Source organism: Aristolochia californica, unplaced genomic scaffold, assembly GCF_029961685.1.
Source record: "Aristolochia californica isolate CCGP_79_NKW_82.1479 unplaced genomic scaffold, dmAriCali1.0.hap1 SCAF_13, whole genome shotgun sequence".
In the NCBI taxonomy this organism is placed as follows: domain Eukaryota; kingdom Viridiplantae; phylum Streptophyta; class Magnoliopsida; order Piperales; family Aristolochiaceae; genus Aristolochia; species Aristolochia californica.
In genome coordinates this window covers 526,848-554,807 of record NW_027181804.1, presented here as the reverse complement: position 1 = coordinate 554,807, position 27,960 = coordinate 526,848, and the positions used below count along the sequence as shown (strand labels likewise).

Sequence of the window (27,960 nt, the reverse complement as noted above, 5' to 3'; positions counted from 1 at the left end):
CATTTTCAAACGATCGCACCAGAAGTCGCCTGTTTTATGTCATATTACCCAATCGCCATAAGTCCGTTACATGTGACGTATAATTTTTTTTAATATGTAACCTAGGGTTATGTCCAACGGTAACATTTTGACGGCTCTTTTGATTTATTTATTTGGTTAATTGATATTATACTAAATATTTAAATAAAATTTAATTCTAGATAATTTAGTAAGCACGTAGCAAGGAAAATTAAATAATAATAAAATTTAAATATTTTAAATAAAGTCTTAGGGTGAGTTGGAGAGAGGGTAAGGACCCCTTCCCTTCAATGTAGTAAATATAAAGGAAAGTCCCATTCCTTACCACTTTTAAGGGAGCCCTCCCCCCCCTAAGTCCGATTAAACAAGGTTCAACTAACTCTGTCTTATTAAAAAAATGTAAATTTTTAAATAATAAATCTAAAAATAAAAATTTAAAAATACTTAAAAAACTAAAAAACGCTAATTTGCACTTTCCGAGTGCAGACAAAATTATTATTATATTTTATTTTGTTTAAATGGAATTCGAACTATTTTTTTTGTCTTACGGAAAATATAATTAATGTGAATTTAAAATTATTTTATTAAAAATTTAACGCGTGGTGCAACAATATATTCAACTTGCGGCAGCTTTTGGCGACTTTTGATGAAAAATCTTTTGCAGCTTTTTCCAAAATGGATAAAAACAAAGTCATTATTAGTCCTTTCGTGCCATGTGCCTTATCTTCTTTGTTTATTTCTCCCATCATCATTTCCTATTTACTAAAAAATAAAAAAATATCTTTTTTATTATTTACGCTGGAAAATCTGCATTTCTTTTTTCCCACGAAGAAGTTTACTGCTTCATAGTTGATACTATAAATACGTAGAGTGGAGTGATTTTCTCGGATACAGCTAAGCGTCACAAGGAAGCTGAAGCTCTAGAGGGTTTCTCCCATCGCTCTGTGAGCTTCTCTTCTTTTTCTTCTTTTTTTCCGCATTTGATTACTGAATGCGCTGGCTTCTTGACTGTTTCTATGTTGTTTTAGCTCCTGAAGTTTGTGATTGATATCATTATAACGATATTCTAGCATTAAATGATTTGTACAGATCACTTTTCGTATCTTCTTTTTTATTATTTTCTGTTGATGATGATGTTGTTTGCCTCGTTGCTTCCCTGTTTTTAGTTCGTTCGGCTCTAATCTTGGTGGTTGGAGTATTTTTAGAGTGATTTTGCTGTTTCAGGTGTTGTATGACGATTTGTTGATATTGAAGACTGTAGATCTCATTATTTATTGCGGTTTGTTGATTTCTCACGTTTGGTAGCTTCCGAGGAAGTCACTATATGGAATCTTATTCTCTTTTTGTGACTTTTCTTGTGCGATGTGCAAGCATTTCGTGATTGTTTTAGCTTAGGGTGTTGGTTAGCGAAAGGTTTATAAGGTTTTGGCGTGTTAGATGGTAATGTATGTTGTTTTGGGTGCTAGCGAATTTGTTTTTGGCATTTTTTACTCGGAAGGTACAACAAGATGGTGTATGATCTTTTTAGGAACTTATAATTTCAGAGGTTTTAACTTGAGAATTATTATTTTCAGCTTATAGGATTTTTCGTCTTTGGGTATTCTAGTAGATTTCTAGCTTTTACCGTATATCAACGTTGAGGTGGAACTGGTGAATGAGTTATATTCTATTCCCTGTGTTATTTGAGTTTCGTGTCTTATTTAGTTCCGATTAAATTTGTACATTCATATTTTTATCATTTTATTTGTGTGCCTTGTTTCTGAAAGCTCTTTTTCTAGAAAAGTTCATCTTCCAGCTTACCTAGGTTTCTTCTATTATTTGGCATATTTTTTGAAATTTTTGTCTTGCTCTTCATCTCTTCACAAATTTTCTCATTCCCATATATAATTTTAGCTCTGGAAGGATTAGATATCCTACTTCTTTATTTCTCTTCAGCATATTGTGGAAATTATCTAGTTATCTTGCCCCTCTAAGTTCTTCAATGTATCATCGTCTTCAAAACTCTGAGATTTATTTCAACAACTGTGACTTGTGTAATTGCTGTTAGTTTCGTATCTCACACTGGAACTGACACTGAGTTTTGCCACTGCTGTTTTTGGTCTCTGCTTTTGAGGGTTAGCAGATATCATTCTTCTCTTTTGGTGTTCTTATTTTTTTGAGGTTCCTGAAGCATGAGTGAGAGTTCTGTTTTAGTTGTGGCATCTGGAGCTTAAAAGTATGATAAATTTATCTTGTCTTTTTTTCTGATTGTTCTTGTTTTCATACTTTAATTAATGTTATTATCGTATTTCCAAATCTATAAGCTGCAATTCAAGGAACAATCCCAGCATTAGATATTTCTTTGTTGTTCCTTGAAGCTTCCAGCGTGTTTTGCTACCATATTTGCAAACATTTTGTATTCTCCATTGCTTCCTTTGCTCTTTACAGTTCTTCGCCTGCCATGTCATTAATAGTTTTTACTGTCAAGTATCCCTTTGGCAAGTGATTGCATCCTTATTCATTTCAATAAATACTGAAAATTTGAATATTTCTACCGGATTCTATTTGAATGACAATAACATGGCAAATATAGCAGTGATCTGCATTCTGATTTCTATGGTTTCTCAGGTGGGTTCAGCTTAAGTTAGAGATGACAAACTTCAGAATCCCATTGTTGGGAGTTCTATTACTATGTTGCTGGGCTTCACTAGGAGAAGCAGATCATTTGAAGTACAAAGATCCCAAGCGGCCTATTAACATTAGAATTGCAGATCTCTTGAAGAGGATGACTCTGGCCGAAAAGATTGGTCAGATGACACAAATTGACCGATCAATTGCAACTCCTGAAATTATGAAGAAATACTTCATTGGTAATAGTCAAGGCCAATTTGACTTATTTCTTTCCTTAAACTGCAATATCTTTTCTAAAATTAAGTTGATGTAGGGAGTTTATTGAGTGGCGGAGGGAGTGTACCTGCTCCTAAAGCTTCTGCAAATGAGTGGATCAATATGGTGAATGGTTTCCAAAAGGGTTCTTTGTCTACCCGGTTGGGGATTCCCATGATTTATGGTATTGATGCCGTTCATGGCCATAACAATGTCTATAAAGCAACTATATTCCCCCATAATGTTGGACTTGGTGCTACTAGGTAATTATCTTTGTTCAATTTTTACAGTCGATAACGAAATAGCTGGCTAGTTCTGTCCTTTCTAATTGATGGTGGAGCTAGGAGTAAATTTCTCTTTGCTTACTATGTACTAGAGTAAACAACATAAACTATCCTAAAATTTTGTATATACCAGAGATCCTGAACTTGTAAAGAAGATCGGAGCTGCTACTGCTCTTGAAGTTCGTGCTACAGGGATTCAATATGTTTTTGCTCCATGTATTGCGGTAAAGAACTGAACTACTTCTAATTTACTGTAAACCCTTGGAACTTGACTGCATGTTACCTATCTATGGCTCTTTGTTTATTGTAATTCTATATTTCTTACATATTTCTCCTAAAGGTCTGTCGAGATCCAAGGTGGGGCCGCTGCTATGAGAGCTACAGCGAGGATCCCAAGGTGGTCCGGGAGATGACAGAGATTATCTCTGGCTTGCAGGGTGATGTTCCTTCTCCTTCCCGACTGGGTGCTCCTTATGTTGCTGGAAAGTAAGATGCTGCAATCCAAAATTTTCTACTGCATCTCTGAATTTTTTTAGAGAATTTCAATGTTTGTCATATTTTTTGTAGAATGGATTGCTGGAAATCCATTTAATAATTTTTTTAAGTTTTGGTATTCTTTGTCTACCTGGTTCATTTTCTTAGGTATTAGTCCTTATGGCATGATCACTTATTGTTCCCCTGCTCTTTTAGTTACCGTAATCTTGAGTCATGCGTGGATGGCTTAGACTATAGGCCTCTAGGCCTCTCGAAATGAAAGCGACATATGGGTCTTTCTAAGCTCTATTCTCTTTTTTAATCTTTAATTTGTCTTCATATTTGTAGCTGGTTGGTTATGCTCCAAAATCACTTTTGGTTCAGCTAAGCTTTATATTCTTGTTGGTCGAGTCATGAGTGGAGAGTTCATAAAGGCAAAGCATAATTCCATGTATTCTACCATTTCTTATTACCTATAAAACCCTCAAGGACTTGATGCAAATTGCATATTTATCTGTAGCCCTCCAGCTGTCCCAGTGGATACCCTGGTAGAGGCCAACATATTGCAAACTTTTGTCACTGTCCATCTGTGGCCCAACTGTTTTTACTTCCATCCATTGTGGTTTTGCAACATCTGTTTATTTTGCTACTATTTTTGGAAATGTCGTTGCCAATAAGCTGAATATTCAGCCTATTATCAGTTTCCTCCTCTCATCAATCATTTTTTGTGTATCCAGTAACAAAGTTGCTGCTTGTGCCAAGCATTATGTTGGTGATGGTGGGACGCACAATGGCATCAATGAGAACAATACCATCATTGACTTCCACGGGCTCATGAGCATTCATATGCCTCCCTACTACAATTCTGTCATCAAAGGTGTTTCTACTGTCATGGTCTCTTATTCTAGCTGGAATGGGGAGAAGATGCATGCCAACCGTGACCTTGTCACTGACATACTCAAGAACAAGCTCAGATTCAGGGTAAATTAACTTTTTTTTGGTCTTTTTTAAAAGGCATTATCAGTAGTACCTCATTTGCCTGGAACTAATTTATGTTTTGGTTTCTATTTATTTGCCTTTCAGGGTTTTGTCATCTCAGATTGGCAAGGTATTGATAGAATAACCTCCCCACCTGGTGTCAACTACTCATATTCTATCCAAGCCGGAGTAGGTGCTGGTATTGACATGGTTAGTGGCATGGACAATGGGAGACATCATGAATCTTAATACTGAACGAAAAAACTCACAGCGTCATGTCATGGTTCTCCTGCAGGTTATGATTCCATATAATTATACCGAATTCATTGATGATCTGACCGAGCAAGTTAAAAACAATGTCATCCCCATGAGCCGAATAGATGATGCAGTGAGAAGGATCTTGCGTGTCAAATTCACAATGGGTCTCTTTGAGAACCCCTTAGCTGATAATAGCTTCGTTGATCAGCTTGGTAGCAAAGAACACAGGGAATTAGCAAGAGAAGCTGTCAGAAAATCACTAGTTTTATTGAAAAATGGGAAATCAGCTGACAAGCCATTACTGCCCCTGCCAAAGAAAGCGGCCAAGATCCTTGTTGCTGGAAGTCATGCTGACAACCTTGGTTACCAGTGTGGAGGATGGACAATAGAATGGCAAGGACTCAGTGGAAATGACCTCACCAGTGGTAAATATATCTGAATCTTTTCTCCCTAACACAATTAACTGGCTGACGCATGTTGTGTCCCATTTCATTGTCACCAATTATTGCCTTGTAATCTGTTGTTACATAGTACATTTATTTCTACTTATTCATCTACACAGGCACGACGATCCTTGATGCTGTGAAGGACACTGTGGATCACACCACAAAAGTTACCTTCATGGAGAACCCTGACTCTGACTTTGTTAGGAACAATGACTTCTCCTATGCCATTGTGGTTGTTGGAGAGCATACTTATGCTGAAACTTTTGGAGACAGCTTGAATTTGACAATTCCCGACCCTGGCCCCAGCACAATCAAGAATGTTTGCGGAGCTGTCAAATGTGTTGTTGTCATCATCTCTGGCAGACCTGTTGTCATTGAACCTTATGTTTCCACAATGGACGCCATAGTTGCTGCTTGGCTCCCCGGAACCGAAGGTCAAGGTGTGGTAGATGTACTTTTTGGTGACTATGGATTCTCCGGCAAACTCTCCCGCACTTGGTTCAGATCTGTGGATCAGCTCCCCATGAATGTGGGCGACGCACATTACGACCCACTCTTCCCATACGGGTTCGGACTGACAACAAAACCCAATGCAGCTAGGTAGAGATCATGAATTACCGATCAACACTGCATTCAGTTATTTCCTTTTCAATCCTAATATTACCCTCTAATTTTATTTATGTTTGCCCGAAAATTTTTCGGGGACTAGCAATGGGGGGTATGATAGTTCTAGTTCAATGGAAAAGTCCTCTTTAAATGCAATAGTTCTAAGTTCAGCATTATTACTATTCATAGGTTATCCTCAGCTGGGTCTGGGAGCAAAGGAGGTATATATAGCTTGGCGTATCTTGCTTTAAGTTTGTCCATTTGGTTGCTTCTTTAGACTCTGTAGCTACAAAGAACTTTTTTGAGTTCTGGACGTTCACAGGAATGAGTTCAAATCTTTACTCACCTCTTCTTTTGGTGAAACAAAACCTGTTACATTTACTTGGAAATGGTTGGGAGATCTTTTAGTTGAGTTGCGGAGCCACAAATGAGAGCAAATCACTGGAGCTAAACTCTCTCCGATTTTCCTTTTCTGTCTGCCTTTCTGTCTCTCCCTCGCCCTTTCGTGTGCTGTCTCAAAAGGGACGCAGAGTTTTGGCATGAAATCTTGGATGAGAGAGGTTTAGAAACATGTCCACAGGATGTGTTGACGTATTTAACCCACTCTTGCTTTTCATTGACCCTGCTCCTATTTAGTCCTATTTAGACTAGCAACAGAGAAAAGTAGCTCGATTGAGAGCACAACTGTAATCTGAAAAAATCAGTTTAGTTTTCTTTTTTTCTTTTCTTTTTTAAAAGCCAGTTACATCGACTGGAACAAAAGCCAACAACTCCACATGTTGGATGATCGATCCGGTTCTTATAGCACTGATGCATGCAAACCTGAATCAAATATAAGCATACGATACCATCAACTTCATTTGAATCGGAAATCCACAATCTAAAAAATAAAAAATCATGGTAGACCTTCTCTGAACTAAGGGTATTGTAACATCTCTTCCTTCTCATTACGGGTAATTGTCTTACAACATTTTTATTCATAATTTCATACTATATTGAACTACTTACAGTACAGAGTTATTCCCGTGGCCGAAGGATAATATCCTTCATGATATTTGGAAAAGAAATTCCATGCTCATCAGTTAGATTGGCACTGTAGCACTGGTCATTGTTGCACTTCCCCCTTCAACAGCTTTAATCTGGTTTAATATGTCAGCCTTTTTTTCGTGCAGAGATGCTATCTTGGCCTCGATCTTCTCCAGTTTGCTTTTAAGCTTTCCGACCTCCTTGATTTTATCCTTCCCATCGGATTTCTTCTCCTCATTTTTGTCTTTCTAGTCTTTGTCCACCTCATCATCTTTTACGTCCTCGTGCTTATCTTTCTTCTTCTTCTTCTTTTTCTCCTTTTTGCCCTTTTCTTCATTTTCTTTTTCACCTTCTAATTCTTCTTCAACTTTATTTTTCTTCTTCCGCTTCTGGTCTTTTCCTTCCTTTTTCTCCTTGCCAATGTCTTCATCTTTCAACACCTCAAGCTTATCGTCCTCTTTCTTTTCCACATTTTCATTACTCTTTTCTGTTTCCTCTATGTGGTCTTCTGCTGCAAGTTTTATCTCCCTTGTGCTAATTTCACTCTCTTTTTTCTCTCCTGCCCTATGTTGTTCTTTGCTCCCAGCATCCTTTGATTCCTCTTCTTTGTGCTTCTTTTTCTCTTTCTTATCTTTCTTTTTGTCATTGTCTTCTTGAGTTTTAGTTTCTTCGTCCTTATTTTTCTTATCTTTCTGCGTCCTCTTTTCTTCCCCTTCTATTTTACGCTCCTTCACTTCGGATCCTTCATCTTTCTTTTTCTTCTTCTTTTCCTCCTTATCTTTCTCTTTCTCATCTTCAGTTTCAGCTTCATTGCCCTTCTTCTTGTTCTTGTCCTTCTCCTTCTGCTTCTTCTTTTCTTCCCCTTCTATTTCACTCTCCTTCACATTTGATTCATCACCTTTCTCCTTTTTCTTCTTCTCTTTCTTATCTTTCTCTTTCTCTTCTTCCGTCTCAGTTTCTTTGTCCTTCTTTTTCTTGTCTTTCTGCTTCTTCTTTTCTTCCTCTTTAATTTCACTCTCTTTCACATCCAATCCTCCACTTTTCTCCTTTTTCTTCTTCTCCTTTTTCTTCTTCTCTTTCTCTTTCTCGTCTTCAGTCTCAGTTTCTTTGTCTTTCTTTTCCTTATCTTTCTGCTTGCTTTTTTCTTCTCCTTTGGTTTCTTTCTCCCTCACATCGGTTCCACCATCCTTCTCCATTTTCTTCTTCGTCTTCTTCTTCTCATTGTCTTTCTTTTTATCCTCTCTCTCATTCCCACTCTCTCCTTCTCGATCTTTCGTCTTCTTCTTCTTCTCTTTCTCCTTCTTTTTCACTTCTTCCTCTTCAGAGTGTTGCTTGTCTTCATCATCCTTATCTTTTATCTTATGTTTTTCCACAGGTTTAGCCTTTACGTCAAACTCCACATCTTCCTCGCTTTTAACTTTGAAGTGAGTCTCTGTCTTTTCAGCCTTTTCATCTCCGTCAAGGATAGGTACCGATGAATCCATTTCTCAAGGTTTCGATGTAGTGCAAGTAGAAATTCTAATCACTCACGACTGTGCCTGACAGTAAGCACAGCAAAAATATTGATGTTAGTACCATTGATCCTCATAAATTCTAATCCTCAGGAATATCTCTCCCAAGTCTGCTTGCTTCCATTGGTAAAACTAGTACAACCACACGCAAACTCAGAGTAAGAGGTGCATATCTATCAATGAACCATAAGGAGTCACATTTCTGGTTGCTTTTATCGTTATTGTGCAATCATCAGTCCAAAAAAATTACCATAAAAAAAAAAACCCAAAAAAGAACCAGGCAGAAGTAACTTCTAAAATCAAATTCCTGTTCTAAAAAGAAAAGGCACATACACAGTTCCAAACAGGAAACTAATAGTTTCCAAAAGGATAACGAGATACTTTTTTGCCATTATTTGTGTTTCCAAAAGTAAAAGGATCAGAATACATCAAACAAACCAATACACATTTTTTTTCCTTTTAGCATCATATATGAGTTTGTCCATTTCCGCAGAATAAGACAATCAATCTTAAGACATTTACACCACTTAACAGACGAGGAACTTATCAGATCATCCTCAACATTGCATTTATAAGAGGGAAGAGAAATAAAGACCGGTGCTTGAAACCATCTCAGACACCAACAGTCAAATTAACCTCTTGCAATCCACCTCTCAATACCAGAGAAACCGTTGAACGAAATATAAAATTTCGCAACACGAAATAAATCTTGTAAACAATTCCAAAACAAGAAGCCAGTTCAAAATACAACTAACCAACAGACACATCATACACAGCAGAACCTCCGCCCAGTCACCATCAGATTAAATAATCATCAAGGAGACTATGTAGCTGACAAATTAAACAAAACATTAACAAAGCAGAAAACGTTTCAGGATAAATCGTAGAACAGGAACATCATCCAAAAGAGAACCTTCATGCAGTCGACATCGGCTTTAAAAAACATCAAGGAGGAGATATATCTACCGAATTAAAAAATACAAAAATCACAAAACTAGCTCGATACCAAACCTCGATCAAAATTTTCTCAAAGAAAAGCCTGAATCGGCAATGGTTCCTCGGTTCTTCCCTCCCCTTCTCGCACGTCTTCTCACGAAGCCCCAGTCCGCGTCGAATCTGGAAGTTGCTCCTGAGCTCGGCTGAGAAGGTTGGAAAACTCCTTTCTCCTTTATACTCTCCGGGTGTGACTTTGTCCACCCGTCAAGTGGGACCCATTGACGAGCTTTTTGCCATGCGTCAATACATCAATTAAGCAGTATATAGGAAGTCTCGACGTGGATCGCCATTAACAAGACAGGTGTCAAAACAGGTCGACGAGTTTTCGTTATAATTACCGTATGCCGCGTCTGGTACCGGTGGCGTTACGATCACGAGGGAATGTTTAAGAATTCGCAGCACATGCGGTTGGTGCCTGGTGTCGGTCGTTTCTCGTTACGTAAATTGATGATATTTTCATTTATGCCACAACCGCCAGTTACGAGTCCACTTATATTACTAAATTAATATATATATATATATATATATAATTATTTATAATGAATATAAATTTAATTAAATAATATTAAATTTTTTAAATTTTTTAATAACTGAAGGAAAAATGAAGAATTAAATATATTTACTTATGCTTTTTTGGTCAATTTTCTACACCTTTGAACAATTAAACTAGAAATCAAAGTCTTTGTGTTGAACTTGGACGTGACCCCTTATAGAATGGGGTTGGTCAATTCTGGGTCAAATAACTGGGTGAAGTCTGGATCGGGTCACCTAAATTTGTCATCTTTACCTACAACTTACAAGAAGGTCTAAATATAAATTATCTACTAGATTAATGGTACTTTATTTATAAAAAAAAATAGGGGAGAAATTAAATATAACTAAAAATATAAAAAATATTTTTTTATTAAAATTATGATGGATATAAGTTCATCTATACACCCAATTTTTAATTAAACCATCAAATTTGATTTTAATAATTAGTTAATTTATTTTTATTGTTTATTTATTTTCTATTTCATGCATTGTTGGTCGATGTCTATTTTTGTCTCATGTATTCATGACTAGTGTTTACTTATTAATTTTAATAGTATACTGAAGATCATGGCATTATTTTAAATACATTAAAGTAAATTATGTTCCTATATAAATAGTGTAGTATTTTCAACAAGAAAATGGTGGATTCAGCTAAATATACTTAACAAATTAAGTAATAAATATTTATTTTAATTTATTATGTTACTCAATGGGTATATATAAGTATCAGGTGATACGTGTTAGGTTTTAGGTGCAACGGAGGAGACCCGATTTGTTAGGTGCAGAAAGCTATCGCCTACAATATTGGACGGAACCACTCCACCCCGCCCATTCTTGATCGCCTCTTACGGGATTCGAATGCGGGACGTGGATGCCCAGCTCTGATACCATGACACGGCTAGCCAATACAACCCAACAGACCGATCTGGTAGGTGCGAAAAACTACCGCTTACAAGAGTGGACGAAACCACTCTGACAGAAATAAGTCTAATTTATAGTACCTACTCCATGCCTTAAGAATGAAGGATGACTTTTTATTATTTAAAATTCGTATCTTAAAATGAAGAAAATAATGAATATGGATGTAACATTTATGTTGAAATAGTTTTTGCTTTGCCAAATGGGAACTTGGGGAGATGACTAGTTGACTGCTTAATTTTTTATTTTTTATTAGGAAGTAACAAAAAAAATATATCTAAACCCTTATAATTCATTATAATATTTCCCAAGAAAAAAAAATGAAAACTTTGAGTAATCTAAGTCCCCTATCTAGACTCCAACCCCTTTGCTTGGAAAAGTAATAATTCTAGTAATTTTAAACTCGCCCCTTCTATTCTCAATGAGTTCCCCAACTCACTTCGAGTCTGAGACGAGTTTATGCGAATCCCCAATCTGACTAAGTCCAACTAATAATTTCAGGCACCCAAATGGGTCCCCGGTTATAAGTAGTAACACCTTGATGGTCACTACCTAAACTTTGATGCATTTAATAATTCTAGTCATATCTCTCGTTATCCTCCCTTAACCTAATTTTTTGAACACTAAACACCACATAATGTCCAGCCTCACCTTGGAATATAATTAACGGCACAAAGGGCCAATCAGCTTCAGTGTTCGTGCAAGCCTTGGCACCATTGGAATGTGGGACCGATTTGCCAAATGATAATTATGGAGCACCAAACAGCAAAAAAGAATCGACGTTGCACATGCGCTTGTAACCGACTATCACGGCTGGAATAATTTTGCCGGCGGAGAATGAGGTGGCCGTGGGCCCCTTTGAATGGACGGAAGGATGTGATTCTGATTGTGGGTCTGATGGAACAGCGGATTGCGGCCAATAAATTTGTATCGAGCGATAGTCGCGCGGTTACTCTTTTGAGGGGTATATATGTAAATTCATAATTTTTTTTGGTTTTTCGCTGTTGCTGACTGCTGAACTTGGTTAGTGGCTACATCCCGCTACGAATTGGCGGACCCAACGGCGGAGTCAGTGGGGGTTAATATATTACAAAGAATAAATGGTTACACCAATAACCAAACCTTAATGATTTAACTAAAATTGGTTCAGTGGGATAAGACGGATTCATAGATCCGTCTAATTAATGTTTAACCCGGATCCGGATACTAGTAAACGGTTAGAACCTAAAGTGACAGCAATTATGAACTTGCTATTTTATTCTCGTTGGCGGCGTAAGAAAGGACAAGGCTCGTGATTTTAGCCACTTCACTGTTTGGATTCGTCATTCAGCGTTTGAATTTACAGATAACAACATTTCAATTTTTGAATTACTTCGACGAAAAGCGAGAACAGCTTCACCTTCCTTCTCCCTGTAAAGGTCAATCGCCTTTTTTTTCTTTAAAACCCTAGGCCAGGTTTCATCCGAGGCCTGATAGAAATCTTCTACGGTTTTTATCAGCTTTCTCTTCATCTATTTATTGTTTCCGGTATTCTGCCTGTAGTCTCCCATTTGCAAGCTGGTGGTATCGTCTGATCAGTTGTTCGAAGATGAATGACCTGCTGACGGTAATTATTTTCTCTCTGAAACATTGATATCCGTCTTCTGTGTTTTAGTTTTGCTCTTTTGAACTCGATCCTGATCGTTTGCTTTGTAATTTAACTTGATCCGTTTTGTTTGCTGGAAAGCTGTTTCCGTGGAGCTTAGATGTACTGAAACTTACTGTTTTTAAAGCGTCGTTGGTTCTAGAAGTATTTTAGAGTAAAATGTGGGGTAGATGATCCGATCTTTATGTTTAAAGCATTGGCGTGCGGACAGAAAGTTTCTCATCCCGTATCTCTTTCGTTCGTTTGCTTAGAACAGCTCGAGATTTTGCGCTTTGGTGGATTCTCAGGGCTTCAGTGAATTGTACATGACTGATCTGAGGGATAGACGTGTCGCTAATTTTGTTTTGAAATATTGATTTGGAAATTATCCAGACATGGTTGAGTACGGAAGATTTTGAAAATCTGTTTTCTTTCCGTAAGTGAGCTGAATGTTTTTGTATGTTCAGTTCTTCTTGTTGTATGAACTAATACAATTGGTGAAACAATGGAACTTCTATCACCGTTGAATTGTGGATGCATAGCCTATATTTTTTCTCAATGTTTTCCTACAGATATAAGATGAAATTTTCTTTCATTGGTCAGAATAATTTTCCTTTACTAGTATGACTCTTAATATATCTATTTCTCCAAAAAGTATAATGTTTGTTAGTTATGATGCTTGCATAGCGTATCAGGTGCATGTCAGGAATTGTTGTTAGTGTGGCATGTGCGATGTGCACCTGCTAGGCTAGCAATTGATGATTTATGTGCCAACTGAATATTTTCTTTCAATGAAATACCAAAGTGTGTACAATTTAATAGCTTATGCTGTAGTTCTCTTTCAAGATAGCTGGACAGGCTCACTATTTCAGTCTGAATTCTTCAGAAGAGCCTTGTTCATTCCTTACTGTTAATCTAAGACAAGCCATTCTTTTAATTTTTAGTGTTTTTCTGTATAATTTTTTTTTCGTATAGGATTCTTTTGAGATCCCTCGTGGTCAACCTTCAAGAGATGGAGATGTTGAAATGGGAAGACAAGCTCCAGCAAATCCTCCAGACCTTGGTTTGGACAATTTTTTTAAACAGGTAGATATCATGGTAGCTTACTGGAGCAATCACTCAGAATATTGTAAATATGTTTTCAGGGAAATGACAAACATAAGTTGGCATTCTGCGCTCAATCTGTGTTGCCTGTTGGATGAGTGTTGTTTTTCTGTTTCTATGTAGGTTCAAGACATAGAGAAGTTGATCGATAAGCTCACAAAGCTACTGAAAAAGCTTCAGGTATGTTTCCCAACGGCCCCCCGCCTCTTTTCTCATAATTTATGTGATGTTATCAGACTATCTCCCACATCTTCTTTCTGTGAACTGGTGGAATTTTATTACATTGTACAACAAAGAGAAGAGAACAGCAAAAAATTGCCCAACTAGTACATCTTGACAATAGTTCGCATTTGTATAGGAGAAGAGAATCCCCATCTATTACTTCTTGATAAATGATTCCTTCTTTGGGTAAGCTATTTTAATAATTTTAATTATTGTAATTTGTGACATTATTTGATTAGAAGGGTAGCAGGCTCTCTTGAATGGGCTATTTATCTTTAGAGATCGCTCGAGTGGCAAACTATTGATTGAAGGTGATTTCATAGTGGTGATAAAATGGTTCTTTTCCGGTTCTAACCCACTTTGGCGGTGTTAGAATTCTTTTTATGAGATTTTAGATATTTTCACTCTCCTAGATCCCACTTGGAATCATGTTCCTAGATCAACTAATTCTTTGGCAAAACAAAGGGTCTCCTTCCAATCTCTTGTTGTAAGGGGAGCACCCTTGCCTAGCCCTTTGCAGTTTTGTTCTTTAACTTCTTGCATTGAATAGCATTCACCTTTCTCAAAAAAAAGGTTAGTGTTTGAGTTTTTTGCATTTTTAGCCAGACATTGGAGTTATACATAAGGTTCATGTTAGTCTGAAACTAATTGCTACACTTTATCTATGGCAATACTTCAATCTGATGTAAATGTCTCTTGTTGAGGTGATGTTTCTTGCTTAGGAATTAAAAAGTTCAGAGGGCCTCCATTTTAATTGGGAGCATATTCTGACTCAGAACATTAAATATTTGGATAAAAAATTGTAGATATTGAATTTAATAATGCACTGACATGTAACCCCACTCTCACTTCACCATCTGTTAACATTTGTTAAAACATTTAGTATGTAAACTCATAAACACACCTAGGGTTGATCAATAACACTCATTGACACAATCGACTCTATTTCTTTACTCATTTTTTCTGCTGGTGCTGTGTATTATTGAATATATATATATATATATATATATATATATATATATATTTTAGAGCAATGAGAAGATAGAATTTGTTAAGAGCAGAAGTTTAATTGGGTCAAGTCTTTTGTATATATGCATATGTATCAGTATAGACAGTCTAGATAGCCTCTGTTCCTCAGTTGCAAAAGTCTCCCCCTTCCATTCCACTAAGTTGGGCTTTCTTTTTTGTGGACACGCTACAAAGACAGGTGATCAGGGCTTTGAAAAATGACTAGATTTTTGGAAGGGAAAGTTGCTCTCTCTCATGGGTAGGTTCAGGATTCATCTTGCATTCAGCTTCCTTCCTGGAGTTCTTATCTCAGTGCTACACTACGAACCTTTCATTGACCAGATTCTCTGGCAAGTTGACATAGCTTCCTTTCCATGGTTGCTCTGGAGAACATAACTAAGGGCCATTCACAAGTACCATGGATGATCATTGAGGGTATATTGGACACCCTACTGATTGGAGTCAGCACCTACGAGGGACTTCAGTCCAATCTCTTGGTAGCATTGGAAGGTGGTCTATACCTTCAGTGCTTATCCCTTGCCTAGACTCTCATCTTGAATCCCTCCGCCTGTGGGGTGGTCTAAGTTTAACATTGAGTTCATAAGGTATTCTGGGATTGGTGGTATCATTAGTGGCCATGCGGGTTTTGTCCTTCTCTCCAGCTTGAATCCTCTGGATATTCTGATAAGAGTTCTTCTACATGGAATCAAGTCATTCTCTCACAAAATTAACTCACTAATGACTCTCGAAGGGGACTCGAGCACCAATTGTATCTCAGATAACTTGGCCAGAGATGGTGTCTTCCATCAATCCCCGGTTGTTGGAGACGCCTTTCTTATCACTATTTCAGGACTTATTGCCCTCCCAATTATACATGTTCATTCTTTCTCAGTAATTATGCCATTTTTTAATGAAAAATAAACAATAAAAATGACCCACAGCCTAGTATGAATATGTGATTTGGGTCGCTCCACTCTAAATTTAACCTTTTGATTTGGACAATGTTCTAATCCGTAATGTTCATGGGATGCCTCCTTCACAGTTCATCCAGGCAATCAGTTTTGCCTCCTTTATCCTCCCAAAGGAAACAGAATAAAGAAAAAAAAATTGCTATGAACTCTTGTGTCATCGTATTTTTTTTTGTGACCATGCAGGATGCCCATGAAGAGTCAAAGGCAGTTACCAAGGCTGCTTTGATGAAAGGTGACTATCTTCTTCTTTCAGAGAATAAAAGAATGTAATTCCAAGGCGTTCAAAGTCATATTTTTCTCTTCAATGGTTTCACTTAAACTTGTGTAAATTGAAGTCCTTCTATTTGTAACGAATTTATTGTTAATTTTCTTTTGATTTGTGATTATTGATTTAGTAGTTATACTTGCTTGCAGCAATCAAGCAGCGTATGGAGAAAGATGTAGATGAAGTTGGAAAAATTGCACTTCTTGCAAAGTCAAAAATTGAGGAGCTCGACAGAGATGTAAAATAATTTTTTAATGCATTTTTTAGCCCCTGATGTCTATCTTATGCTAAAATCCTTTTATGTGATTTTGATGTTAATGTATTCAGAACCTATCAAATAGGCAGAAGCCCGGATGTGGGAAAGGAACCGGTGTTGACCGATCAAGGACTTCTACCACTATGTATGTTTATGTCAAACTCTTAAAACATTCTATTTGTTCTTTCTTTTTTTTCTCTGTTCTTCTTTTTTCCCTCACAACCAACTTGTCATTATATCAAAGCTGGGTCAATGAAGTTTGATTAAAGAGTCTGGTCGAAGATGTATGATATGAAAATTCTCTATCTTGGTGTCCCTATATGTAGGGGCCTCCCATTTGATTACTTATTTTATTTCGTTTTGTAAAAGGAAGTTCACACGTTTTATGTTATCTGCTCTATTTATGTTCTTAGGTTGTAATCAGTTGTTTTGCTTCAGCAAGAAGACTGCATCGGTGTTTGTTTTATTTCTATGATGAGATTTATAGTTTTGTGATGGTGTTACAGTTTCATGGACTCACGTAGTTCAAGTGCTAATCATATAGTGGGTTTTCTTAGCTAGGATTGTTGTGTGTCTTTCCAACATCTTGATGTTGGAGAGACATTTCTACTAGATTGAGGTTGATTTTTTTTTATTTTTTTTTTGTTTGGCTTGTAGCTGTTGATGGCCTAACTTGTGTTATTAGTATATCATTTCTCTTCTCACTATTTTCAAATATATATATATATATATGCTAGCCAAAATGACTAGCCAACTTAATAAGCCTATTTCCCAATTAATAAACTCAAGATTTTTGTACTCACTAATCCATGTGGGACGATTCCTTAACATCCTCTATTTTTCTTCTTTTCTTATTTAGTTTTTAACTGCTCTTTTGGCATCTATGAAACTATTTATGATGCAAACAAACACACCTGGCCCACTTTTTGTTCAATGCATAATCTGTATCTTGAATCTTCTCTCCCTGGGAGTGCTTGATTAATAAATTTTATTTCTCACTTCTCTCAAACCAATTCTTGACTTTATACCCATTTTTAACCTTTGCAGTGCATTAAAAAAGAAGTTTAAAGACAAGATGTCAGAGTTCCAGGTAATCTAGTTGTATACAGGGAATTCTGCTACTGAAACCATATTCTTCTGTTCATCTGTCCCAGTTTTTGTAACCTGGCTTATTTTGCAGATTCTTAGAGAAACTATTCATAGAGAGTATCGTGAGGTTATTGAGAGAAGGGTTTTTACAGGTTCTTACAATTCTTAGTCTTTATCTAAGATCATAGCAGCTGCAGTTGCTGTTTCATTGTGTGATATTTAATTTCTGATGTTGTTTCAATGTTAACTATTGGGCATCTTTTTGGTGATTCTTTCTGCTGCAGTAACTGGTAAAAAAGTGGATGAAGAGGTAAGGTTCCCTCTTTTCAAGTTTTCCTATGCATAATTATTCGATAATTTTTCATTACAGGCATGCCATAAACCTCTTCTTTTATTTATTTATTTATTTTTTTGGGTCAGACTATTGATCAGTTGGTGGAGACTGGTGATGGTGAGCAGATATTCCAGAAGGCAATTCAGGAACAAGGCCGAGGCCAGGTTTGTCTGTTTTTTCAAGATGGACATTGTTAACTCTGACTCCTATGGACAGTTGAATTGTGTAGTGGCATCTCTTCAAGTTTTCTGTACTTGAGTTTGAGGTTAGCTTTGTAGGAGCTTCCAAAAATTTTGTGATTCGCCAACTTGATAACTCTTCAGCCAACTAAAATTTTAGGCTACGTATATGAATTATTATTTGATGGACTGGCACATAGATAAAAACCAAGTGGAGGCTCCATTAGGAGCCTGCTTGCAATTTTGAGGGAAAATAGCACAGCCACTACATATAGCTCAGGTTTTCTTATTTGGAGTTATTTTGTTGTTTCACTGTTGTATTGGATCCATTTGACAATCTGCAGCAGCAAATCAAATGCCATATGAATTCATGTGATCCCAACTAATGGTGGTCTGCCAGAATTTTGTTTTGTTTTCTTCTTTACTGCTTAGTTTTGAAGAAACATTTCAGGCTAAGAAAAATCTGATAACTATCAATTGCAGATAATGGACACAATGGCAGAAATACAGGAGCGTCATGATGCAGTAAGAGACATTGAGAAGAAACTTCTTGACTTGCAACAGGTACATGCTTGCTTCTGGGCCAAATGTTCAAGACTAGGTCAAGTTAATATCTCAAAATTAGTTGTGAATTCATATATATACCAAGTCTAGTCAATGTCTGGAGAATAGATTTAGTATTTATATACTTGCCAAGTCATTGTAATCCATAGAACAATTGTGTTGGATATCAGCAGTTTGATAGTTCCGGTTAATCTTTGAACTTGTGTTGGATATCAGCAGTTAGATAGTGTTGGTTAATCTTTGAACCAGAGAAAACTTGGTAATATGGGAAAATCTAAGAACAGAGTTAGTGCATATTTTCGGCTCGCAAACTCTCAGTAGTTTTTCTTTGTGGCTTAATTTTCACTCTCTGCTTGTTTAATTTCTCTTGCCCTTGAAAACTTGAACATTTCATTTTTCTGTATAGATTTTCCTGGACATGGCTGTCTTGGTTGAAGCCCAAGGTGATATGCTGGACAACATTGAATCCCAGGTACAAGCCATATATTCCTTTCTGGCTAATACAAGCTCTGTAGATTATCATTCCTATAAAATAGCTATTCATTGGAAATAAAAATAAAGCTCTCATTGTTTTCGAATTGAAAAAGGTTTATGGTTAGTATGCAATAATATATGGGATCTCTGTTTTCTCAAGGGATTTTTATCTGAGTTTTACGTTCTTTTGCATGTACCTCCAGGTTTCAAGTGCAGTTGACCATGTGCAATCCGGCACAACCATTCTCCAAAAGGCAAAAAGTTTACAAAAGAGTAGCCGGAAATGGATGTGCATAGCTATTATCATCCTTCTCATAATTGTCGTCATCATTGTTGTAGCAGTGATCAAGCCGTGGAGCAAGAATAGTGCTTAGTGGTAAACCAAATAACCTGTAACATAATATTATCTCTCTGTCAGTTTTTTTTTTTCTTTTTTTCGAAACCCCGACCTTTGTTTTAAAGCCCCCAGGAGCTTTCTGCTTTCTGCTTTCTTCTTTCTTCGTCGCCTGCTTGTTATTTCATTTATTTTTTCCCCTCGTAGTGGTTATTGCTTCCCATTTCAGATTAATATTGCGAGACAGGAACTTCCAATTCTTTGAACTGTTTTCTGCTGGTGAAAACTTGATCGAACTGTGTTTAGTGTATATCACCTTCTACTTTCCACTGATGCATCGGCATCTCTTAGAGCTAGTTCAGTGAGACATGTAAAAACGTGACTTGTGGTAAATGAACCCGACAAGTAAATCAGCTGAGAGTGGATTTTCAGAAACGAATGGGGCAAACAATTAATATTGTCAAAATTGGACTAAATTGGAGTTGGATTCTTTGGTTTTTATTTAGGTAAAAATCTGATTTATCTTAAAATCAGATGATCCAGTTCGTTGGTCCAATCTGATTATAACTCAAATCGGGTGAATCGTGACTTGAAATTTTTTTTATTGGAGGGAGGATCACTGTGCTCTAAACCTAAGGCTAAATCCAGTCTAACCTAGTTAGATAAAAACCAGTCATCCTACCAGTTTAATGGCTGGCCTCAGTAAAATACCACCTTTCAGGCCACCTTTAGCAATTAATAAAGGGGCTTTCTTCTATTCCTGTTTTCCATTTATGTGGTATCAAGGATTTGTAGGGTGGACACTCGCTGGTCAATACTGGATCAAATTCTAAGTCTGGTATTTCATAAGATTTTCTATTTTAAATTCTTTTTATATTTATTTTAATATAAAATTTTGAAATTATTAATGTTAACCATATGGACTTGTAGGGATTGTAGGGACTGGGATATCACACAAAAAAAGTTTGATTTTTAACTAAATAAAATTATATTTTTTTATATTTTAATGATTTACTTATTAATACAAAAAAAAAAACTTCTGGTTGTGAGAATTTGCAGAGGATTAATTCAATGGCATTTCATTGAAACTAAACAGTACTAGCATTCTTATCTAGAACCTTTGCCTTACACAACCAGAAAATTGAATCAAAGAAAAAATCTAAACATAACCACTAAAAATCAAACTTTCATTTATGCATCTCTCTATCTAATCTATACCACGATCCATCTGTTCTTCTCTGATCAATTCCTCTAAGCTGCATGAGGCTCGGTTGTCAGCCCAGCGCCGAAGGGGAAGAGAGGATCATAGTGCTCATCTCCCACATTCATGGGAAGCTGATCTACGGACTTGAACCAAGTTCGTGGGAGTTTACCCGTGAAGCCATAATCGCCAAAAAGGACATCAGCCACGCCCTGCCCTTCAGACCCTGGAAGCCATGCTGCAACAAGGGCGTCCATGGTGGGGAGATAAGGCTCGAGAACAATGGGTCGGCCGGAGATGATCACGACGACACATTTGATGGACGCGCAAACGTTATTGATCGTCTCCGGACCTGGCTCCACCATTGTCAGGTTCATGCTGTCTCCGTTTGTTTCTGCATATGGCTGCTCGCCGACGACGACTATGGCGTAATCGAAGTCGTTATTCTGCACGAAGTCTTGGTCGGGGCTGTCTTTGTAGATGACTTCTGCGCTAGGATCTACTGTGTGTCTGATAGCTTCCAAGATCGTCGTTCCTATTGATAAGAAGTGATTGAAATGAAAGTTAAAAGATTCGAGTTTTTGAAGGAATGATTTGAATGCAGAAACCGTTTAATGAAATGCGCACCTTCGGTGAGGTTGTTTCCTTCGAGACCTTGCCATGTGATGGTCCAACCACCGCATTGGGAACCCAGGTCGTGGGCATGGCTTCCAGCTACGAGAATGCTCTTTGCCTTCTTGGGAAGGGGAAGCAATGGCTGACCAGAGTCTTTTCCGTTTTTCAGAAGCACAAGTGATTTTCTGACTGCTTCTCTAGCCAGCTCTCTGTGTTCCTGTACAGTTTCAATCCCAACGTCAGTTGAAATACTTATAAAAGTGCGTTAAGCAGAGAAGATGAGATGGTAAAGAGAGATGGCCAAACCTGGTTTCCAATTTGATCGACCAAGCTGTTGTCAGAGTAAGGATTCTCAAAGAGACCCATCATGAATTTGATTCGCAAAATCCTGGTTACTGCATTGTCGATTCTGCTCATGGGGACGACTCCGCTGCTCACAAGATTGGTTAGATCATCAATGAATCCAGTGAAGTTATACCCCACCATTACCTGCACAGGAATTAAAGAAGGTATTTCTATCATGATCTAGATTATTCTTTCGTCTTCCTTATGCAGTAAAGAGTACTAAGTTTCTCATTTGCCACTAACCATGTCGATTCCAGCTTGAATTGCAGCAGCAACGGAGGACGAGTAGTTGGTGTGAGGTGGGTACGTGATTCTATCAACTCCTTGCCAGTCGGAGATGACAAACCCCTGCAAGTAAAAACGAAGAAGAGATTCTGTGAGGTGGGTATGTGATTCTATAAATCCATGCTGGACTTTTTTGTTTTACCCTGAAGCGGAGCTTGTTCTTGAGAATTTCAGTGATGAGGAAGCGATTGTCGTGCATCTTCTCTCCATTCCAACTAGAATAAGAAACCATGATAGTAGAGACACCCTTGATCACAGCATCATAGTAAGCAGGCATGTGAATGCTCATCAGTGAATGGAAGTCGATTATGGTGTTGTTCTCATTGATCCCTTTCTGGGTGCCGCCATCACCAAGAAAGTGCTTCGCACAGGCAGCAACCTTCTTTCTGAAACGGAAAGAGAGAGACAATAATGGCGTCAGTATGAACAGGGTGATGGAGAAGGGTGGGAGGAGTTTGAAAAAGGTCTTACTGTCCAGCAACATAAGGAGCACCCAGTCGTCCTCCTTGAAGGATTTCTCCCTGTAAACCAGAGATGATCTCTGTCATCTCCTGGACAATCTTTGGATCCTCGCTGTAACTCTCGTAGCAACGGCCCCATCTGGGGTCTCTGCAAACCTGTCCAGACGAAAGAAACATTAGTTACTGTAAGTAAGAAATCCGCCATGGACTATCTAAAAAACTCTTCTGTATCAGTACTTACTGCAATACATGGAGCAAAAACGTACTGAATCCCAGTTCCCCTGACTTCCAAAGCAGTTGCTTCTCCAATCTTCTTCACAAGCTGAGGATCCCTGGTAAAGACACCATTAGAGCACAGGTTTCAGTAATTCTGTTTACATAATTTTTTATATAACATGCATTGAGGGAAAAAAAAAAAGGTAAATCTACCTGGTTGCTCCCAGTCCAACATTATGTGGGAATATGGTGGCTTTATAGACATTGTTGTGGCCATGAACAGCATCGATTCCATAAATCATTGGAATCCCAAGACGGCTAGAGAGTGATCCGTTCTGGAAGCCGTTCACCATATCAATCCACTGCTGGGGAGTGGCGTTTGGAGCAGGAACACTACCTCCACCACTCAATACACTTCCTGCAATGAATTCAGATGAACCAGTAAAATTCAGAATTCAAGAAGATGGATTACTCTGTTTCTGCGATAGTAAGTAGGCAAATGGATTTCTTACCAATGAAGTACTTGCTCATGATTTCTGGGGAGAGCACGGATCGATCGGCTTGTGTCATCTGACCGATCTTTTCAGCCAGAGTCATTCTTCCGAGAATATCTTTAACTCTGGTATTTAATGGCAGGTTGGCGTCTTTATACTTCATATGACCTTGTTCATCATCTCCGAAAGCTCTCGACAAGCAGAACAAGACTGTTATCCAGAAAAGGAGACTGGAATTCTCCATTTTTTATTTGTGAACCTTTCTCTCTTCAAAGAAAAGAAAATCGGAAGTAGAAATCAGAACTCTGTTTACTGTGATAGCAAGAGACGGTAGCTGTACTTATGGGACTCGGTTTTAGTTTGTTACAGAAAAAATATTTTGTTTAAAGATCGTGAGTGGTAGGAGGGAAAAATTACAGGAAACGGTCTTCAAATTTCAGGAGAGAAATGGGGGGAAGGTAACAACCTATTGAAAAGGTATCACCCAAAATTTAAATATTTGGAAAAAGCTATCCGTTCTGAGCTGTTCATTCCTCGAGATTCAAGGACCTGAAATGCTTCCCATCCAAGAGATAAGTCCCAATCTTCAAACGAACCGCCCACACATCCTTGGGCTTCCTTGCCACAATCCTAAAAAAATCTCCATTTCCAACCAGTAAACAGATGCTCATTTCTCTTTTATTTTTTTGTTCAATCTATTACCCTCCATGAACCTTCTGCTAAACTTCAGTTCACTCCAGCTAAAACCAGAGAATCTACCTATCGATATATACGGTAGAAGAAAGAGAAAGAAAGAGAAGAATACCTGCCTACGTCCCCTGCTTTGACTTCTCCAGAATTGACTCTCAAAGAAGGCATGGAATCGGCAGCTTTAATGTCCCCGGAGCTTCTACGATAGTCACCGGAGAACCAATCCGAAGGCTCGATTTCTCTCCGCCGGACGATGGAGTAGCTTCGCACTTGACGAGGGCGAAACGAGCTCTCTGAAACGGAGGGATTAATGACGAGATGTTTGGTTGTTTGTTATTTAAAGGGATTTGGAGCCTGGGGGATGACGAGACCATGGAAGAAGAGAGAGAAGAAGCCATGGACGAAATGAAGCAGACTGGACTGTAGCTTATGTGAAGTCTGTGACCCCCTTCCACTAGAAGATGATGACGGACAGTCTCTTTACTGCATGGACAATGGTATTTTGGTAAATGCAAGAAATAGAAGCAGATCCATGGAGACGCACAAAAACCTATTTACTAAAGATTTTTTAACTAGTTTAATCGGTTTTCTTTATAAGGAAACAGTAATTAGAGTCTGATCACAGAAAAGAAAAGAGAGAAAAAGTAATTTTACAGAGAATCATTGAGATAAAATAAAATACGAGAGAAATTAATTAATAAATTTTCTCTTACAAAATGATGAATTAGGGAGAAAAGAAAAAAAATGAAATAAAAATATTTGAGAGAAAATCTTAATCATCAAAATTTTAAATTTTATTAATTTTATTTCTTTTTTTATTTTCCAAATGTATCCAAACAAGAAAAAATATATTTTTCTTCCATTTTCTCCTTCATTTTCCATGGGATGCAGAAAGGTACAAGGGCTCTTCTTCAGTCAACACCACTAAAAACGTTTTTTGTTTGACCAAAATTTTCTAACATTTGTTCTGTTCTTAGGAATGGAAATATTTTTTTTTTGCTTTTCAAAAATGTTAAAAAAAATTGAGTTTCTATTACTCTAATAAGAAACTATAGTAAAAACAAATCAAGAGGCATTATAATCAATTTTGATCACTTACTTCTCATTAAACCTTATTTTTATTATTTATAAAAAAAATTATATTTAGTGTTAACACAATCACCATAACTAATTTTTCTGTTATTTTCTATGGAGGGACAAATGTAAGAAAATCGATCAAATACAAACACAAAGATAAAAAGATTAAAAAAATAAGAGTGATCTGATTATATGTTTTGATTTTTTAACAGATCAATCAAAGGTTGTTATTTTACCCAATTACTTAGGGGTGTTAGTCCAACATGAAGTGAGATGAATTATTCCCGTATTTTTATCATTAGATTAAGGGGTTAATGTACAATAAATTACATTTTAAGTAAATCATGTCAATTCATTCACTCAGGTAATTTGGATTCCAAACCCCCATCACCCCCACCCCCCCTTATCTCTTCTCCCTCCTCCCCCTCCGTAGGCCTTCCTCCCTCTTGACCTCCGTCGGGTAATTTGGATTCCAACCTGTTTTGTGAATCAAACGAAGTATGTGGGACGCATGTGTTGCTCCTTCCTCTCCTTCTCGACCTCTGTCACTGAGCACGGCATGCCAAGCCTCTACGCAGGGCCTCTCGGCCTCCCGACTTCTCTTCTGTCTTGACCTCCCTCTCGGCATACCATCGAAGCACCTTAGTCTGCCGCCGCTGAGGAAGATGATGCGCGCCGAGGAAGACAATGGTTTAATTTTTTCTTAATTTAAGGAAAAACTAAGCCGTCGTAATAAGAATAATAATTTATATTTTTTATTTAATATTTTTTTATAATTACTATATTAAATTAGTGATTTAATAGTCATAATTAAAATATTTTTAAAATAAATATTTGATAAATTCTGTGGGTTTAACTATCCCATTGCTATAATTAATTAAACCAATGGTTTTAAATTTTGGGACAATATATTATTAATTAGTAATACATAAAAATATATATTATGTTATTGGTAAATATATATATATATATATATATATATTATTTTATTATTATTGTATTAAATTAGTGGTTTTTAATGTTAAAACATATATTATGTTATTAAAAAATAATTTATTTATTTATTATATTCACTTATGTTTTTTTAATAATTTATTCTAGTCACACATAATTATTGTATTAATTTATAATAAACTATAATAATTAATTAATATAATATAGTTATTCATTAATTAGGAAATTAATATATTCTAATACTATACGTTAAATCACTTATAAGTATAATAATCATATTTATTTTGGTTAATTATCTGTTTAGGTATATGTTATATTTAAATATATTATAAAAGGTAATCATTCTCTTGTTTAAATCATACTTTTCATTTGGGGACACTAACACTGGAATCTATTTTCCAGTGCATTGGAACTCGTCTACACTAACACCCAAGGATGAGTTGAAATCAAATCAATTCATTTAAGATGAATTGAATTATTCACTTCATTTCAAGTTCATTGTCGACTAACCCACCCCGTAGTCTTTACCACTTTACCTTTGCCTAAAACTTGCAATTATATGTTCAAGAAATAACAAAAAATAATTAAATATTTTCTAAAATCTATAAAGCAACATTAATATAAATTATATTAATTATAAACCCATAAGTCAAAACCATAAAATATTAAATAACATATAATTAACTAATATTTGGTCATATGAGTTCAAGAACAAAAACACTTAATTACATTACATTTATTTTAAAAAAAAAAAAAAAACCTTATGAGGATCTTGCATAGTCTTAATAGTTCTTTTCTTCTAGGATAAACTCTCTTGTTGATACATGGAGTAACTGATAATTCACAAGAACATTTTGTAGTCTTAGTAAGACGAAGAGGATCAACGCTTTACCCAAAAACCTAGACGAAGTACAAAATGGAAAATAAATGATTATAGGATTGTTACGCAAAAAAAAATTCCTTTACAATTGAGGTGAGGAACCTCCTTTCTATATCCAATTATAATGGGAACTTATAAACCAGCCATATTTTTATTCGCCAAGGTATTTTAGGATTTAGGGTTTAAGGTTCAAGGTTTAGGGTTTATGGTTATTGAACATCCAATGTTTTTTTCTTATTTAAAAGTAATATTATATAACATTTTTGAAATCCTCTTGCATACAAAATTATTAAGCAAAATAATTAACTTACTATTAATTTATGAACAAAAGAGGGGATATTAAGTAAATAAAAAGAAATTTCTTTTTTTAATTTTACACATCAAAAATTTAAATATTGGAAAAAGCTATCCGTTCTGAGCTGTTCATTCCTCGAGATTCAAGGACCTGAAATGCTTCCCATCCAAGAGATAAGTCCCAATCTTCAAACGAACCGCCCACACATCCTTGGGCTTCCTTGCCATTATCCTACAAAAATCTCCATTTCCAACCAGTAAACAGATGCTCATTTCTTTGCTTTTTATTTTTTTTGTCCAAATCTATTACCCTCCATGAACCTTCTGCTAAACTTCAGTTTACTCCAGCTAAAACCAGAGAATCTACCTATCGATATATACGGTAAGAAGAAAGAGAAAGAAAGAGAAGAATACCTGCCTACGTCCCCTGCCTTGACTTCTCCAGAATTGACTCTCAGAGAAGGCATGGAATCGGCAGTCTTTAATGTCCCCGGAGCTTCTACGATAATCACCGGAGAACCAATCCGAAGGCTCGATTTCTCTCCGCCGGACGACGGAGTAGCTTCGCACTTGACGAGGGCGAAACGAGCTCTCTGAAACGGAGGGATTAATGACGAGATGTTCGGTCGTTTGTTTTTGAAAGGGATTTGGAGCCTGGGGGATGACGAGACCATGGAAGAAGAGAGAGAAGAAGCCATGGACGAAATGAAGCAGACTGGACTGTAGCTTATGTGAAGTCTGTGACTCCCTTCCACTAGAAGATGATCATGGACAGTCTCTTACTGCATGGACAAGGGTATCTTGGTAAATATACACACATAAACCTGTTTACTTTGGACTATATATTCAATTTACGACAAAAAAAATTAATATAGGTAAATATACCTCAATTGACAGTTAAATACCCAGCTTTTATTTAGCACCCAATTTATAATAATATCATTTATTTAATTATATATACAATAATATGATTATCTTTATTTTTTATTAAATTTTCATAAAAATAAGAAGAAAAAAGTCAATTGGAATTTGATCATGAATGCTAGGATAAAAGATAAATGCAGGATAAGAAGTAATTAAAATTAAAATTATTTTATTTACATTTATTAT

The 27,960-nt window shown here is 36.6% G+C and overlaps 5 protein-coding genes across 6 annotated transcripts; 2 read left to right on the top strand and 3 right to left on the bottom strand.

The window, feature by feature from the left end:
* The first annotated feature begins 895 nt into the window (after nucleotides 1-895).
* Nucleotides 896-6,085, top strand: LOC137948211 (uncharacterized). Its single transcript, XM_068794211.1, has 9 exons — nucleotides 896-962; nucleotides 2,626-2,867; nucleotides 2,942-3,146; nucleotides 3,301-3,391; nucleotides 3,508-3,653; nucleotides 4,379-4,622; nucleotides 4,725-4,829; nucleotides 4,915-5,302; nucleotides 5,440-6,085. Exons 2-9 carry the CDS (start codon nucleotides 2,648-2,650, stop codon nucleotides 5,925-5,927), a joined length of 1,887 nt encoding a protein of 628 aa, XP_068650312.1. The 5' UTR covers nucleotides 896-962; nucleotides 2,626-2,647; the 3' UTR covers nucleotides 5,928-6,085.
* A 759-nt stretch (nucleotides 6,086-6,844) lies between these two features.
* On the bottom strand, nucleotides 6,845-9,592 carry LOC137948725 (uncharacterized). Its single transcript, XM_068794876.1, has 2 exons — nucleotides 9,478-9,592; nucleotides 6,845-8,493 (listed from the first exon to the last, which is right to left on the bottom strand). The coding sequence occupies exon 2, from the start codon at nucleotides 8,437-8,439 to the stop codon at nucleotides 7,204-7,206; it is 1,236 nt and encodes a 411-aa protein (XP_068650977.1). The 5' UTR covers nucleotides 8,440-8,493; nucleotides 9,478-9,592; the 3' UTR covers nucleotides 6,845-7,203.
* Nucleotides 9,593-12,269: 2,677 nt separating this feature from the next.
* On the top strand, nucleotides 12,270-19,540 carry LOC137948744 (syntaxin-132). Of its 2 annotated transcripts, XM_068794903.1 has the most exons (14): nucleotides 12,281-12,332; nucleotides 12,457-12,520; nucleotides 13,514-13,624; nucleotides 13,766-13,822; nucleotides 16,027-16,075; nucleotides 16,258-16,346; nucleotides 16,436-16,509; nucleotides 17,412-17,454; nucleotides 17,545-17,605; nucleotides 17,738-17,763; nucleotides 17,874-17,951; nucleotides 18,450-18,530; nucleotides 18,937-19,002; nucleotides 19,208-19,540. In XM_068794903.1, the coding sequence occupies exons 2-14, from the start codon at nucleotides 12,503-12,505 to the stop codon at nucleotides 19,376-19,378; spliced, it is 924 nt and encodes a 307-aa protein (XP_068651004.1). In that variant the 5' UTR covers nucleotides 12,281-12,332; nucleotides 12,457-12,502; the 3' UTR covers nucleotides 19,379-19,540. The 2 variants fall into 2 exon arrangements, with proteins under 2 accessions (XP_068651003.1, XP_068651004.1); XM_068794902.1 differs by having other exon boundaries at nucleotides 12,270-12,520.
* A 927-nt stretch (nucleotides 19,541-20,467) lies between these two features.
* LOC137947920 (uncharacterized) lies at nucleotides 20,468-23,877 on the bottom strand. The gene is made up of 10 exons (XM_068793764.1): nucleotides 23,761-23,877; nucleotides 22,974-23,222; nucleotides 22,675-22,879; nucleotides 22,487-22,577; nucleotides 22,256-22,401; nucleotides 21,927-22,170; nucleotides 21,743-21,847; nucleotides 21,461-21,643; nucleotides 21,167-21,371; nucleotides 20,468-21,074 (listed from the first exon to the last, which is right to left on the bottom strand). The coding sequence occupies exons 2-10, from the start codon at nucleotides 23,197-23,199 to the stop codon at nucleotides 20,590-20,592; spliced, it is 1,890 nt and encodes a 629-aa protein (XP_068649865.1). The 5' UTR covers nucleotides 23,200-23,222; nucleotides 23,761-23,877; the 3' UTR covers nucleotides 20,468-20,589.
* Nucleotides 23,206-27,578, bottom strand: LOC137947921 (protein CHLORORESPIRATORY REDUCTION 42, chloroplastic). Its single transcript, XM_068793765.1, has 2 exons — nucleotides 27,265-27,578; nucleotides 23,206-23,585 (listed from the first exon to the last, which is right to left on the bottom strand). Exons 1-2 carry the CDS (start codon nucleotides 27,546-27,548, stop codon nucleotides 23,483-23,485), a joined length of 387 nt encoding a protein of 128 aa, XP_068649866.1. The 5' UTR covers nucleotides 27,549-27,578; the 3' UTR covers nucleotides 23,206-23,482.
* Nucleotides 27,579-27,960: the final 382 nt, after the last annotated feature.

What these genes read in the sequence shown, in the direction of transcription:
- LOC137948725 (XM_068794876.1), bottom strand. Translation starts at nt 8,439, where the DNA reads ATGGATTCATCGGTACCTATCCTTGACGGAGATGAAAAGGCTGAAAAG.
- LOC137948211 (XM_068794211.1), top strand. Translation starts at nt 2,648, where the DNA reads ATGACAAACTTCAGAATCCCATTGTTGGGAGTTCTATTACTATGTTGC. An exon ending in TTTTTGCTCCATGTATTGCG is followed by an intron (nt 3,392 to 3,507) that starts GTAAAGAACTGA and finishes TTTCTCCTAAAG; the next exon opens with GTCTGTCGAGATCCAAGGTG. An exon ending in TGGAAATGACCTCACCAGTG is followed by an intron (nt 5,303 to 5,439) that starts GTAAATATATCT and finishes TCATCTACACAG; the next exon opens with GCACGACGATCCTTGATGCT.
- LOC137947920 (XM_068793764.1), bottom strand. Translation starts at nt 23,199, where the DNA reads ATGGAGAATTCCAGTCTCCTTTTCTGGATAACAGTCTTGTTCTGCTTG. An exon ending in CATGAGCAAGTACTTCATTG is followed by an intron (nt 22,880 to 22,973) that starts GTAAGAAATCCA and finishes AATTCATTGCAG; the next exon opens with GAAGTGTATTGAGTGGTGGA. An exon ending in GTTGGACTGGGAGCAACCAG is followed by an intron (nt 22,578 to 22,674) that starts GTAGATTTACCT and finishes TGTCTTTACCAG; the next exon opens with GGATCCTCAGCTTGTGAAGA.
- LOC137947921 (XM_068793765.1), bottom strand. Translation starts at nt 27,548, where the DNA reads ATGGCTTCTTCTCTCTCTTCTTCCATGGTCTCGTCATCCCCCAGGCTC. An exon ending in AAGGCAGGGGACGTAGGCAG is followed by an intron (nt 23,586 to 27,264) that starts GTATTCTTCTCT and finishes AGATTTTTTTAG; the next exon opens with GATTGTGGCAAGGAAGCCCA.
- LOC137948744 (XM_068794902.1), top strand. An exon ending in AGCTACTGAAAAAGCTTCAG is followed by an intron (nt 13,823 to 16,026) that starts GTATGTTTCCCA and finishes GTGACCATGCAG; the next exon opens with GATGCCCATGAAGAGTCAAA. An exon ending in AACTTCTTGACTTGCAACAG is followed by an intron (nt 18,531 to 18,936) that starts GTACATGCTTGC and finishes TTTTCTGTATAG; the next exon opens with ATTTTCCTGGACATGGCTGT.